General features: G+C 43.5%; 1 protein-coding gene across 9 annotated transcripts in view; it reads left to right on the top strand.

Moving 5' to 3' along the window:
- TM9SF4 (transmembrane 9 superfamily member 4) overlaps positions 1-15,636 on the top strand; it is a gene marked incomplete at its 5' end in the record, with an annotated part of 50,553 nt that overhangs the window by 13,824 nt on the left and 21,093 nt on the right. For 5 of the 9 annotated variants that reach the window (XR_013961363.1, XR_013961364.1, XM_080683131.1 and 2 more), the window contains 2 exons: positions 10,238-10,354; positions 12,653-12,752. Coding sequence is in view for 5 of the 9 variants with exons in the window: in XM_080683131.1 (XP_080539257.1) it covers positions 10,238-10,354; positions 12,653-12,752 (217 nt within the window). The remainder of the gene's footprint in view (positions 1-10,237; positions 10,355-12,652; positions 12,753-15,636) is intronic. The other 4 variants (XR_013961361.1, XR_013961362.1, XM_080683132.1 and 1 more) reach the window with 1 other exon arrangement.

Here is a 15,636-nt window from a genome sequence, read left to right as displayed (position 1 = left end):
TCCTACATACCTTTTTATTTTATAGCTTCTGGATTTTTTAAAAAGCATATCTATATTTTCTTCTAGTACTACTTCTATTTCAATTTTTACATTTCAAACAAAGAAATTTTTCGTCTGTTTTCTTCAGTACCAGTTTGGATAGCTCTATGCACCCCTCCCCAATACACTGTCCTTAGCTTCTTAATCCATTATAGCATCTGGAACCTAGTATTGTGATTGACTGATGACCTGTCCCCCAACTGGCTGAAAACTAGTGGGCATGCATTCCATGAGGCTGGCATAATGCCTGGCACATAGTAGGTGCTCAGTAAATAATGAACTAATTTCTGTACTGGTTAGAGAATGGACTGCCTGGGTTCAAGTCCTGTCTCAGCCGGTGTTATGTCACCTCTCTGAACCTCAGTTTTCTGATCTGTGAAATGAGAATAATGAGTCTCTACCTCACAGAATTGTTGTGAAAATTAATTGGGTTATTGCATGAAAAGAACCTAGAACTGTACCTGGCAGACAATCAGCATTCAGTAAATATTAGCTGCAGATGTTATCAATATCATCCTTGAATGCTCATCATTGTTTAATGCAACTCACCTGCCTAAAAAGATCACACCTGTTTCTCTACATTCAGATCTTGGGCAAGTTATTTATCTTTGGGTCTCGAGTTAACTAGCAATCATCTGAAATAATGACAAAAATTCCCAGGTATATGTAGTTGTGAGGATGGCACAAATCAGTATTTGTAAAATGTCTGCCACAGTGCTTTGTACTTACTTTGTAGGTGCTCAGTGACTCTGTGGCTTCCTGTTGCTTTTTAGTGTTGACTTCCATCAGGGTGAGGATTATCCTCACTGTTGGGCCCTTTTTGTTTGTTTTTATTTTTGTGTGTGTGTACTTGCTCCATTGGTTTGAGACTTTGGAATTAGTGTATTGACATCTTTGAGTATTTGCTTTTTATTCCTCTGCAATCTGAGCTCTCAGGGAGCCTCTGAGTTCCCAAGGGTGGTGTCTCTCTGCTAAGATTGGAGGATTCTACTTCCAAAAGAAGGTAGGCCCTAGCCAATTTGGCTCAATGGATAGAGTATTGGCCTGCAGACTGAAAGGTCCTGGGATGGATTCCGGTCAAGGGCACATGCCCGGGTTTAGGGCTTGAAAGTTAAAAAAAAGAGAAGATAGAACTTGGGTGACTTCTTAGATTTAATTGGCTTGATAACCCAGGAGATTGTAATCCTCTGTTCTGGCTTCAAATTACATATCAGATAAGGTTAAAAAAAAAGGGGGGGGGGTTCCCTGATATCTTTCTTCTTAGGAGGGGAAATACTAATGTTTATGTTATTAACCAGTGTCACCCCAATAAATTCAATTAAAAAGGAAATAATGTTAACTGTGTACTTTTCATATATGGCCTTTATTTGTATTGAGGTAAGTTCCTTTTATACCTATTTTGTTGAGAATTTGAATCATGAATGGATGTTGAACTTTGTCAAATGCGTTTTCTGTATCTATTGAAATGATCAGAAATGATCATATGGGGAGTTTTCTCTCATTTAATGTGATTTATCACTCACATTGGTTGATTTGCATATGTAAGCCATTCTTACATCCCAGTGATAAAGCCCACTCCATCTTGGTATATGATCTCTTTAATGTGCTGCTAAATTTGGTTTACTAGTATTTTATTGAGGACTAGAGGCCTGGTGCACGAAAATTCATGCACTTGAGGGAGGGTCCCTCAGCCCAGCCTGCACCCTCTCGCAGTCCAGGATCCCCTCAAGGGATGTCCGACTAACGGCTTAGGCCCACTCCCCGGTGGATCGGGCCTAAGCTGACAGTCAGACATCTCTCTGACAGCCCGGGAGCCCTCAGGGGAGGCTCCCACCACCGCTGCTGCGCTGGCCAGCCATGAACCAGCTTCTGGCTGAGCAGCACTTCCCTTGTGGAAGCGCACTGACCACCAGGGGGCAGCTCCTGCATTGAGCATCTACACCCTGGTGGTCAGTGCACGTCATAGCGAATGGTCGTTCCCGTTAGGGTCAGTTTGCATATTATCCTTTTATTATATAGGACTTTTCTATCTATATTCATTAAGGATATTGACATGTTGTTTTCTTGTGGTATCTTTGTCTGATTTTGGAATCAGGATGATGCTGGCCTCATAAAATGAGTTTGTAAGTGTTCCCTATTCTGTTTTTTTGGAAGAGTTTAAAGATTGGTATTAATTCTTTGAATGTTTAATAAACTGCACCTGTGTGAAGCCATCTGCTCCTGGACTTTTCTTTGTTGGGAGGTTTTTTATTACTGACTCAATCTTATTTTTTATTCGTCTGTTTAGGCTTCCTATTCCTTCTTGATTCAGTTTTGGTAGGGTGTGTGTCTCTAGGAATGTGCCCATTTCTTCTAGGTTATCCAATTTTTTACATTTAATTATTCATTATAGTCCCTTATGATCCTGCTTATTTCCAAGGCATCTATTGTAATGTTTCCTATTTCAGTTCTGATACTATTTATTTCAGTCTTCTCTTTTTTTCCTTAGTGTTTGTCAAGTTTATCTTTTAAAAAAAAAACAACTCTTGGTTCTGTTGATATTTTTTTTTCTATTTTTAAAATTATCTTTTTTTTTTTCTACCCTAATCTTTTTTATTTCCTTTCTTCTGCTAACTTTGGGCTTGGTTTGTTCTTCTAGTTCTTTGAGGTGTAAATATAGGTTGTGTTTTTTGTTTGTTTTGTTTGTTTTCAGATATTTTTGGAATGAAGGCACTTATCACTATAAATTTCCCTCTTAATACTGCTTTTAATGCATTCCATATGTTTTGGTATGTTGTATTTTCATTTTCTTTTGTCTGAGGAACTTTTTAAATTCTCATTTGATTTCCTCTTTGACCTCATTGGCTGTTCTAGAGTGTGTTATTTAATTTTCACATAATTGTGGACTTTCTCTCTCTCTCTCTCTTTTTTTTGTGTGTGTGTGTGTTGTTGTTTTTTGTTTGTTTGTTTGTTTTCTGTTACTAGTTTCTAGTTTCATTCCATTATGGTCAGGAAAGAAATGATTTCAGTCTTCTTAAATTTAAGACTTGTTTTGTGACGTAGAGAATGTTCTGCGTGCACTTGAAGAATGTATAGTCTGCTGTTGGGTGGGAAGTTCTGTATTACGTCTGTTAGGTCCATTTAGTTTGTAGTGTTGTTCCAAGTCAGCCATTTATTGATTTTCTGAGTGGATATTCTGTACATTATTGTACATGGGATATCAAAGTCCCGTATTCTTGTTGTATTGCTTTCAATTTTTCCCTTCAGATCTGTCAATAATTGCTTTATATATTTAGTTGCTCTGATGTTGGGTGCATATATATCTTTAATTGTTTTATCTTCCCATTGAATTGACCCTTTGTCATTTTATATATATAATGATCTTTGTTTCTAGACACAGTTTTTGACTGAAACTTTATTTTGTCTAATATAAATAGCTATCTCTGCTTTCTTTTGGTTACTATTTACATGGAATATTTTTTCTATACCTTCACTTTCAACTTTAGATAGTTCTAAAGTGAATCTTGTAGACAGCATATCTCTGGATCTTGATGTGTGGTGTTTTTATTTAATCAGCCACTCTATGTCTTTTGATTGGGAATTTAATCCATTTATTCCCCAGGTTATTCTAATATGCATCAACATTGAGAACCACTATTCTTTACATACAGATAGGGTGTAGGTGTAATAGCTATCCTCAAGGATTCTTTGTTTTAAAATATATTTTTATTAATTTCAAAGAGGAAGAGAGAGATAGAAACATCAATGATGAGAATCATTGGTCAGCTGCCTCCTGCACACACCTACTGGGGATGGAGACCGCAATGCAACACGGGCATATGTTCTGACCAGAATTGAACCGTGACCTCCTGGTTCATAGGTTGATGCTCAACCACTGAGCCATGTTGGCCAGGCTCCTCAGGGATTCTTAAGCTAGGTCCTTAGACAGGTAGAATGGTGGGAAGTGTCAAGAACTTAAATTTGACAATTAAAAAAAAAATTCTTGAGGGTTATAGTATTCAGCCCTGGCTGATGTGGCTTGGTTGGATGTCGTCCCCTGCACCAAAAGGTTGCCAGTTTGATTTCTGGTCAGGGCACATGCGGGGTTCTGGCTCAATCCCCAGTAGGGGGGATGCAGGAAACAGCCAATCAGTGTTTCACTCTTACATCAATGTTCCTCTCTCTCCCTCTCCCTTCCTCTCTAAAAATCAATTTTAAAAAAAAGAAAAGAAAATTCTAAATCACAGCTGTAAAAGAAAATATGCAAATACAAAGTATCTAAAAATAAATATAATGAAAGCAAAACAGTGTTTCTTTCTCTCTCTTTATCCCTTCCTCTAAGAATCAATTAAAAATCTTTTGAAAAAAATCAATTAAAAGTCTTTAAGAAACAAAAAGAATGATAGTATTGCCCTAACTGGTTTGTCTCAGTGGATAGAACATCAGCTTGTGGACTGAAAGGTCCCTGGTTCGATTCCTGTCAAGGGCATATGCCTGGGTTCCAGGGTTGATTCTCAGTAGGGGGCATGCAGCAGGCAGCAGATCAATGATTCTCTATCATCATTGATATTTCTATCTCTCTCTCCCTCTCCCTTCCTCTCTGAAATCAATAAATATATATATATATATTTTAAAAGGACCATACTATTTAACCTTTATGTGAGTGAATGGTTTTATATTTTTATAGATCAGAAGTTGGTTGGTGCTTATTGATTTCTTTGATAAGGATTTATTGAGTACCCCTGTCAACAAAGCTAAACAAGCGATTATCTGGAGAGATGGTAGATACTTAAGTGACAATAATTCAGTGTGAAAAGTGCACTTTTGTGGGGCTTTTGATAGAATGCCAAACTGTCCCCTAGAAGTGTTCCTGTTCATAATCCCTTTAGCATATGGAATATCAAAACAATGACATTTTAATGTCTAACACTCACAGTGTCATCTTGGTACAGTCAGAGATTCTAGCATATTATGGAAATATTTGCCATTTTTCATCTGTTGGTCCTTCCTCTAAGATAAATTGATTTGAAGTTTGTCGATGGTATCTTTGTGTGAGGATAGTCTGTTTTCTGCATCTTTTTAAAAAAATTCAGGTTTTTGTTTTTTGTTGTTTTATTTTTAATATATTTTATTGATTTTTACAGAGAGTAAGGGAGAGGGATAGAGAGTTAGAAAGATCGATGAGAGAGAAACATCGATCAGCTGCCTCCTGCACACCCCCTACTGGGGATGTGCCCGCAACCAAGGTACATGCCCTTGACTGGAATCGAACCTGGGACCCTTCGGTCCGCAGGCCGGCACTCTAGCCACTGAGCCAAACCGGTTAGGGCTGTTCTTTTTATTTTTAAACAACTTTTGGATGACAGTTTATGCTAGTAACCCAGGATTTTATCTTTTTTGCATTTTAATGAACTGGAATTCAAGCACAAAGGAATTACAGGAAAAAAGAGGACAAGGTTATTTCTCTCACACTATGCACTCATATTTTAAGGACTGACCAGTGAGGCCTAGTAAAGGGTTCCAGAGAGAGAGGGACCAAATCTTTCGATAACTGTTCAATGGAGGAAGTCTCTGATCGAGAGGAAATCAGATGCTGTGGCCAGCGCAGTCATCACAGAAAGAAAGAATGTTTGTTGTTGTATTCAAGGCAAACTCATACCACTAAACCCTTCCCTCTGTGCATGCATAGAATATCTGTAGAGGACTGGCCAGCGTGACTCAGTAGTTGAGCATCGAAGCATCAACCTATGAACCAGGAGGTCACAGTTCCATTCCTGGTCAGGGCACGTGCCCAGGTTGCAGGCTCCATCCCCAATGTGGGGCATGCAGGAGGCAGCCGATCAGTGATTCTCTCTCATCATGGATGTTTCTCTCTCTCCTCCTCTCCCTCTTCCTCTCCTTCTCTGAAGTCAATTATATATATATAGAGAGAGAATATCTGTAGAGGGATTTTCAAGGAACTGGTGAGAGCAGTTGTCTTTGGGGAGCTGAAGTGAGAGGATTTATCAAAACAAAGATTTATCAAATCTTAAAAGTTGTTTAAGATTTCTTTTTCATGGTATACCCATTTGTACTGTCTTAATTATTTACTATATGTTTTACTTTTTCAAAACTTTTTAAGAGTAGTTATCTTTCAAAAGCTTATTCACCCATGATTATGTCAAATGTTAGCATTAGAGGAAATTTAAATTAATTTAGAAAGATAAAAGAAAGGGAGGGAGGGGATGGGGGTGGGAAGTACTGTCTTTCTATACAGAATCCTGACCTGTTAGGCAATTTTCTACCTTCTAGTTTTGCAATGTCCTTTAAAGATTTTCCTCCTCTCATCCCTAATTCCGCAGACTTTCTAATTACCAAATATGATACAACTCTTTTATCCATTTTTCACTGTTGTTTTGGGGATCAAACTATTACTTCATATTTCATTGTGAACATTAGCTGGCAGATACTTATAAATGTTCACAGCAAAAACGGGAAAATATTCTGTGAATATATTGTTTTTAAGACTTTGATCAACCTGTGTATCTATAAAAAAGTATACTGAGCTCAAAATCTTAAACATTTTTTAAAATATATTTTTATTGATTTCAGAGAGGAAGGGAGAGGGAGAAATAGAAACATCAATGATGAGAGAGAATCACCTATCAGCTGCCTCCTGCACGCTTCCCACTGGGGATCGAGTTGGCAACCCGGGCATGTGCCCTTAACTGGAATCAAACCCGGAATCCTTCAATCTGCAGGCCAACACTCTATCCCAGTGGTGGGCAAACTTTTTGACTCGAGGGCCACAATGGGTTCTTAAACTGGACCGGAGGGCCGGAACAAAAGCATGGATGGAGTGTTTGTGTGAACTAATATAAATTCAAAGTAAAGGAGCGGAGGGGAGAGCAAGAGAACCTGATAGAACAGCCGGATCCGGCCCGCGGGCCGTAGTTTGCCCAAGGCTGCTCTATCCACTCAACCAAACCAGCCAGGGCAAAAACTTAAACTTTTAAAGTCATTTATTCTACCATTGTGCTCCTGGTGAAAATGCAGACCAGCCTAAATGTTTGGCAAGTCTTCTCAGTGATTCTGATTCCTAAGGTTCAGAAAGAATAACCTGCATGGAGGGAGGGGAGCGTAACTTGAAGGATGGAGCAGCTGCCAAGGCAAGGTGATCAGGAGGCTGTGGCCAGTGTCCAGGTGGGAGGAAATGAAGGTCTGAAATGCTGCTGCAGTAAAAGGGGTGGAGAGAGAAGGCAAATGCAAAACCAAGATTGAGTTGGCCTGCAGCCATGTCAAATTCAGTGCCTGCCCCATCCATGGCATACACTGGCCCAAACGGCTGCCATAGAAACACTGTGACTCATGGGCCCTGATCCCCTCTGCTGGGCCTCAGGGATAAATTTGGTTACAGACACCAAGAAAATAAATACAAAGAAGTATTGAGTTGGTGATCGAGGTGTGGATGACAAAAGTTCCTTGTTCAGACCATGCAGAGAGAGTATCATAAAGCTCTAGTTCCTTAAGGGAGAAAAGGATGGTATTAGTGAAGGGAAAGCCATGCTTTGATGGGATGAATTTCTTGAGACTAGTAGTTGATCTTTCTTGCCTTTGATTCCCAGATGACTACCCTGCATGCAGAAGTGCCTACTTTGTGCCAGGCACTGGGAATAGGAATGAGATGAGCCATGCAGATATCTGTGGGAAGGGCGTTCTGTCAGAGGGAACAGTAAAGTTGATGGCCCTGAGGTGTGGAGAAGGGCTTGCTGTCAGGAGACAAGAAGGCCAGTGTAGCTAGAGCTGAGTAAGGAGGAGAGTGGGAGGTGATGAGGTCAGTACAACTTTGAAGAAGGCTTATAGGAAAATATGTTGGTAATGGAGGAGCTTCCTGACAAAGTGAGCCTGTTACTATATAGAGAAATAGGAATAAATGGAACACTGGAGCTTTATTCCCTGCTACCTCTACAGGAGAGTAATCCTATCTAATAAAAGAGTAATGTGCAAATTGACCATCACTCCTTCACAAAGATGGCTGCACCCACAGCTGAGGCCAAGTTCCCATAAGGAGCCTTAAAAAGCAATCAGCAGGGACCTGAGGCTATGCCCTCCCCCGCCCCCGTGGGGCTTGACAGAGGACCTCAGGCCACATCCCCCACCTGGCAGGGCTTGACAGGAGACCTCAGGCCACGCCCTCTGCCCTGGTGTCAGGCGGGGGACCTCAGGCCGCACCCCCGCCCCAGTGCCAGGCCAGGGGACCTGAGGCCACGCCCCCAGCCCAGCAGGGCTTGATGGGGGACCTCAAGGTGCGCTTCCCGGCCTGGTGCTGGGCTAGGGGACCTCAGGCTGCTCCCCCTACCCGGCAGGGCTTGACAGGGGACCTCAGGCTACGCCCCCCACCTGGCGGGGCTTGACGGGAAACCTCAAGGTGCACTTCCTGTCCTGGTGCTGGGTAAGGGGACCTCAGGCTGCTCCCCGCACCCCAGCGCCAGGCTGGGGGACCTCAGGCCGCGCCCCCCACCCTGGCACCAGGCCGGGGGACCTCAGACGGCACCCCCTGCCTGGCAGGGCTTGACAGGGGACCTTAGGCCATGCCTCCCGCCTTGGCCCCAGGCCTGGGGACCTCAGGCCATGCCCCAAACCTGGTGGGGCTTGACAGGGACCTCAGACCTTGCCCCAAACCCGGTGGGGCTTGACAGGGACCTCAGGCCTCGCCCCCTGCCCCGGCGCCAGGCCAGGGGACCTGAGGCCATGCCCCCCACTCCGCGGGGCTTGATGGGGGGCCTCAAGGTGTACTTCCCGTCCTCGTACTGGGGTAGTGGACCTCAGGCTGCTCCCCCGCCCCAGCACCAGGCCGGGGGACCTCAGGCCGTGCCCCCCACCAGGTGAGGCTAGACAGGGGACTTTAGGCCGTGCCCCCCACCCCGGCACCAGGCCGGGGGACCTTAGGCCACACCCCCATCCCAGCACCGGGCCAGGGGACCTGAGGCTGTGCCCCCCTGCTTGGTGGGGCTTGACAGGGGACCTCAGGCCATGCTCCCCACCCAGCGGGGCTTGATGGGGATCCTCAAGGTGCACCCCGAGTGCTGGGTCGGGGGAACTCAGGCCGAGCCTCCCGCCCAGGCGGCGTTGATGGGGGACCTGAGGCTGTGCTCCCCTCCTGGTGTCAGGCCGGGGGACCTGAGGCTACGTCGTCCCCCCCCCCCGCCTGGTGGGGCTTGACGGGGGACCTCAGGCCATGTCCCCCACCCAGTGGGGCTTGACAGGGTATCTCAGGCCATGTCCCCCACCTGGTGGGGCTTGACAGAGGACCTCAAGGCACGCCCCCTGCCCTGGTCTGGGCTGGGGGACCTCAGGCCACATCCCCCTCCCCTGGCGCCGGGGACCTGAGGCTACGTCCCCTGCCCGGCAGGGCTTGACAAGGGTGGGACTGGCTGGGTCTGGATCTAGCCCAATGTGGGGGGGCGCCAGCCGGGTTTGGGTCTCACGTGATTTTGAGGCGCATGTGGGTGGGCAGGGACTTGACTCTCCTCCCGAGGTGCGCCTCAGACTCTGACAGGAGGAAGGTTTTCATATACATTTTACTAATTTTCTTTCCTCTCTGACACTTCCATTATAGAGAAAGGGCAAATCACGATATTGAATTATTTCCTCTAATTAATCCCCTTTTAATGTGCACGAATTTCGTGCACCAGGCCACTAGTATAATATAAAATGGTTAAAAGAACATTGATCCAGCCCTGGCCGGTGTGGCTCAGTTGGTTGGATGTCATCCTGTGCACTGAAATGTCACCAGTTCAATTCCCAGTCAGGGCATGTGCCCAGGTTGTGGGTTCCGTCCAGGTCAAGATACAAATGGGAAGCAGCCAATCAGTGATTTTTCTTCCACATCTATGTTTCTCGCTCTCTCCCTTTCTCCCTTCCTCCCTCTCTAAAATAAATTAAAAACATATATTTTTTTTTAAGAACATTGATCCAGAAGTGGGGAAATGTAGCTCCTGTATTAGTCTTGTGCCCATGTTAATTATTACTTCATTTATTTTATTGCTCGTTTTTGGAAGTGCAGAATTGATTCCTTGTAGTACTCTTGGGGGCATGTAAAAGGTAGCATCTCAGGCTTCCCAGAGTAGGGACGAGACTGGGTCAGTTAAAGTAGACATAAACCTACTATGACTTGGTCTGCCCCAGAGAGATGTTCACTTCTTTCCCTCATTCCAACCTAGGCCTCTCTTTTTCCAAGCAGGCTTGGTTGCCGTGGTCCCTGCTGCTTCTCTCCTTTATGTGTGGAACAAGAGCCTTCTATGTCCCTGGGGTTGCGCCAATCAACTTCCACCAGAACGACCCTGTAGAAATCAAGGTAAGTGTTCCTGGACCATTGGAGCCTCTGTGCTGGGCAGTGTGGTTGAAGACCATGGTGAGCTGGTCTTATCCCTCCTGTAGTTGCAAAGAACAAAGACCAGTGCCAGTTAGGAACTCTGCCCGCCCCCCTCTCTTTTTTTCTCATCTTCTTTTTTTTCTGTCTGTCTCTCTCAGTCTGCCTCTTCTATGACATCTTTACCTTCCTCTTTTATCTGCTCCATTTCCTCTCTTACCAGCTTTCCTGCCTAACATATCGTCTGTACATACACAGCCTATTGTGACCTCTGTTTTTTTAATGTTAGCTTCTGCTACCAGCTGGCTTCTCCAGTTCAGTATCTCCAAAATGTGTACTCATATTTGAGTGGTGGTATATGAGATGATTTTAAGTGATTGACAAATATATTTTAATAACTTTTGTTTTAACATATATTAGAAAACATAGCTAGTACTTCAACTCATGGTTTCATGGCTATCGATTTTCTGTTTTTAATACTGATATATAATGTTTGCTTCTTAAATGTATTTATGAAAAATGAGTCAGATGCAATAGTAGAATAAGAGGTAAGTAGATAGGGCAAGTTGGTATGTGAACAATTAGGATTTGAGGAGCATTGCCCTAAGTCAGGATCCAGAGAGAGGCTTTCCAACTGGGCTACCTCACATTTTCAGGCTGGATGCCGATCTGAGGGTCAGTCAACTGTGGTAGGGTGGAGAGTGGAAGGGAGTCACTTAATAAATGTGACCAGGGGCAGTGGGCAGGTTGACATCTTGATTATGTCTCTAAAACAGTGGATTCTTGGTGGCATTCTCAGAACCCCAAGCAGGGCTGAGAGTTGGTGGTGGATCTTCTTGGATATGGTTTCCTAGGAAACAAACTGTAAGGTGGAGATTTGGTGCAGGAGATGTACCGGGGAGACTCTCAGGGTCAGCATTTGGTGGGAGTAAGGGAAGTGGGCTGGGCAGAGGGAATGTTGAGCTATGGTAAACTGAGGCATGCGGGAAGCACTGGAACTGGAATGGCTGGTCCTTCAAAGTTGTTCTAAATTGAGGCAAGAGAACCACCTCTCCAAACCCCTCAATGGGCCAGTCATTGGATACAGACTGCTACCAGGGAAGGGGTATAACCTTGTACAAGGGCTCCCACCTAACCGGACTCCCCTCTATCATCACCCAAATAAACATTCTTAATACTTTGGACTGTTTTTCTTAGTCTTTTTTTCTGTGCAGTGTTTACAGTATAGAATACTTAGCATTCTCACACCTCCATCAGTCCCCCATAGACAAAATAATGTGTAGTTGAAATTTTTGAGTCATCCTTCAGATTATTTTTTTTAAATATGTTTTTATTGATTTCAGAGAGGAAGGAAGAGGGAGAGAGAGATAGAAACATCCATGATGAAAGAGAATCATGGATCGGCTACCTCCTGCAAGTCTCCCACTGGGAATCGAGCCCACAACCCAGGCATGTGCCCTTGACCGGAATTGAACCTGGGACCTTTCACTTCACAGGCCGACACTCTATCCACTGAGCCAAACCGGCTAGGGCATCCTTCAGATTCTTAGTGATCCTATAAAACAGAGCTAGCAGAACTTACAAAGTTACAGTAAATTCTGCTTCTAAAATAAATGTATATTTCTTGCTTCATTGCCATGTTGATGTGAACCACATCTTTACTGTTCTGTGCAAAAGCAAGCAATGAGATTGTGTGAAAATAACATTTTTATTATGTCCTGAGCATCCCAGTGTTCAAAAGGAGAAGCAGAAGATAAGAAAGTCACAAAGGGCTGTCCACATGACTTGCTTTCATGTATATGTCTCTTAGTTTGCCACCAAATTTTAAGTATTATCAAAATTTCAAATTGCTACACATCATACTCATTTGGGGCATCAGTTATAAGCAGCTTAATGGGATCAAGAAACTAAAAGCAGAGACCACTATAGTTATGAATAGGAGTAAAACCTCTTTGTTCCTGAAGATTTGTCCTCATTTGGAGTTATTTCCTTAGGAAAGATGCCCAGAAGTGAAATTCCAGGGTCAGAGGATAATCAGTATGTTGAAGACTTTCAATATATATTGAATTTGTTTGTGATTTTAAACCAAGTCTGTAATGTAATCTAATAAACTTAATGAAATATGAAATAACTCAGAATTGTGGGCAGTAGAGTATATAGAACACTGCAGCAGTTCATTTGCCTTCTGGATAATACTGTCGAGTACGCCAAAGATGGTGGATACCAGGGAGGATTATTGAAACGGTCTGAATTGGAGAATAATGGCCTCTCTTCTCCCACTAGGCTGTGAAGCTCACCAGCTCTCGAACCCAGTTACCTTATGAGTACTACTCACTGCCCTTCTGCCAGCCCTTAAAAATAACGTACAAGGCAGAGAATCTGGGTAAGTTCTTCTCTCTCACTGTTGTCAGCCTGTCCCAATGGGAACCCAGATCTTTTCATAATGATAATAGCAGTTAACCCTTATGTAGCACTTACTGTGTCCTGGACATGGTCTACATCGTTTACATACATATTAGCTTAATTAATCTTCATAACAGCTCTGAGGCGGTAGCTGTTATTTTTATTCCCCTTTTACAGGTGAAGTGACTTGCCTCTGGTTATACTGTTAATCAACAGGTAAGCTAGGCAGTCAGGCTTCAGACTTGGAGCCCTTGGCTACTGTTCAGATTGGTTCTCCCTTGATTTCTAAATATCATACCTTTCTCCCTCTCTCTCTATCTCTCTCTCTCTCTCTCTCTTTCTCTTTTTTGGTGGCTTCTGTAACCTGCTCTACTTTTAATTAAAAGAAAGTGATCACCTCTGGCTCTAAAGCAGTGGTTCTCAACCTTTCTAATGCCGCGACCCTTTAATACAGTTCCTCATGTTGTGGTGACCCCCAACCATAAAATTATTTTCATTGCTACTTCATAACTGTAATTTTGCTACCGTTAATGAATCGTAATGTAAATATCTGTGTTTTCTGATGGTCTTAGGCTCTAGAGCAGCGGTTGAGAACTGCTAGCAGGGTCGCCTAAGACCATCAGAAAACACAGATATTTACGTTACGATTCATAACAGTAGCAAAATTACAGTTATGAAGTAGCAGCGAAAATAATTTTATGGTTGGGGATCACCACAACATGAGGAACTGTATTAAAGGGTCGCGGCATTAGAATGGTTGAGAACCACTGCTAAAGGAAGCAGGGACATCACTATAGTTCTTGTTATGCTGTGCAAGACTCACCTCAAGTAATGTGTGAGGCACCAGGGCAATGTCTGGCACAAATGTTCCATAAATAGCAGCCGTTTTATTCTAATTCAAATAATTCTATTTGGCAGAATTTCAGGCTTAAAGGAAAAGACATTTGGAGGCATCTATTCAGGACACAACTATTAGTACTTATTTCTATGCCTGTCTCAGTGTTAAGGCCTGGAGATGAAAATGTGGAAAGATCGAAGGCTCTGCAGTTGGGTACCCTTCTGAGTGATACCGGGTGATCTTAATTGAATGTGGACCCTTGAAGCTGGGGAATGGTCCTGCTTCCTAGAAATAGAAACTTCTGTGTACAAAAGTTATCCTGCCATAATATATGTCATCCTGCCTTTGTGTAGTGCTTCCCTTTATGGCCTAGGGGCTTTTTGAGCAGAGGGATCATGTCTTACATTCCCCTCTCTCTCCACCACTTCTGACCCAGTGCCTAACACACAGTAGACATTCAGTAAATGTTAATGTCCTACTGAGTGGAGCAGAATCCAATAGGCATTCATCCTTGATTGAATGCCTGTTGGATTGTAGGCCCTGTACTCTACATTATCTTCATCATCATCACTGTTAATACTTACAGGGCTTTTCCTATGAGCCAGGCACTCTTCTAAGCACTTCTATGCATTAACTTGTTAATTCTCACAACAGCCATATGAGGCAGCTATTCTTATATCCTCTTATCAAGGGGAGTGAGGCACAAGGAGATGAAGTCTCTTGCCCCAGGTCACTCACCTAGTAAGTGGCAGAATGCAGGAACTCTGGCCATATCCTTAAGCACTTTACTCTGCACATTATCTTAGTTGATTCCTATAGTAACTCTGCAAAGCCAAATATGATTGCCCTATTTCATAAGAGAGGGAACAGCAGCTTCAAGGGTTTGAAAGACTTGCTCAGTGTCATATGGTCAGTAGGTAGACAAATGGAGATATTAGCCCAAGTTTTCTAAGGCCAGATTCTTTCTGTTGTCCCAGCTGCCTTCTCCAGAAAGGCTCAATTGGGCTGTCTGAGAGCTGTGCTCATGATTATCATACTGATGGAGATTCAGCTCATGGTATGTGTGTGGCAGATGTGCTGGAGTACAACCTCAGACTCTCTTAGAGGGGCGACATTCATGGCGTGTTGCTCATTTAGCCTGGCTGACAACCTGCTCCCAGCTTTAAAAAGTTAAAAGGGCCCTAACTGGTTTGGCTCAGTGGATAGAGCGTTGGCCTGCAGACTGAAGGGTCCCAGGTTCGATTCTGGTCAAGGGCATGTACCTTGGTTGCGGGCACATCCCCAGTAGGGAGTGTGCAGGAGGCAGCTGATCGATGTTTCTCTCTCATTGATGTTTCTAACTCTCTATCCCTCTCCCTTCATCTCTGTAAAAAAATCAATAAAATATATTTTTTTTAAAAAGTTAAAAGGAATACAAATGAGCCATTCCAGACCATTATGTCCTCTTTCTTGGTTTACATTTAATTTCTAAATATCAAGAAGTGATACCCACCTTACTTGGACTACAACCCTGTTCCTCTCTCAGCTTGTGGCCCTGTCATCTGTGTACCAACAACTCACAGCTTCCATCAGTCCTGATCTCTCCTCTGATTCTTATGTCTGGATATCTGACTATATCCAGATATATCAAGTCAAACTAACAAGCTGAAAAAATGCCCTTAGTCTAAATTTGCTATACTTACTGTCTTCCCACCTGGAACCTGGTTATAGAAACTTCAGTCTTCCTAATATGCACCCCTCTTCACACATTCCTTGTATCAGTCAGGACCGGGTCTCTAGATTTCACCTCCATCTGTATACTCCTGAATCTGTATACTTGTTTCCATCCTCATCACACCCTCTCGTCCAGCCATCGTTGCTCACTTGCATGACAGACCGCCATCATCCTGAGTGATCTTTCTGTCACGGAATCAGATGAAGTCTTCCGCTATCTCTATTCATAGAAACCTTCCATTGGCTTTTTTTGCCTTCTGGATAAAGTTTAAACTTCCAGTGTGGCCCGCACCCCCTGAGATCCAGCTCCAGC

This window comes from Plecotus auritus (assembly GCF_963455305.1).
Source record: "Plecotus auritus genome assembly, chromosome: 8".
NCBI lineage: Eukaryota > Metazoa > Chordata > Mammalia > Chiroptera > Vespertilionidae > Plecotus > Plecotus auritus.
Note: the sequence above shows the minus strand (reverse complement) of the source record. Positions and strands in the feature narration are given on the sequence as shown.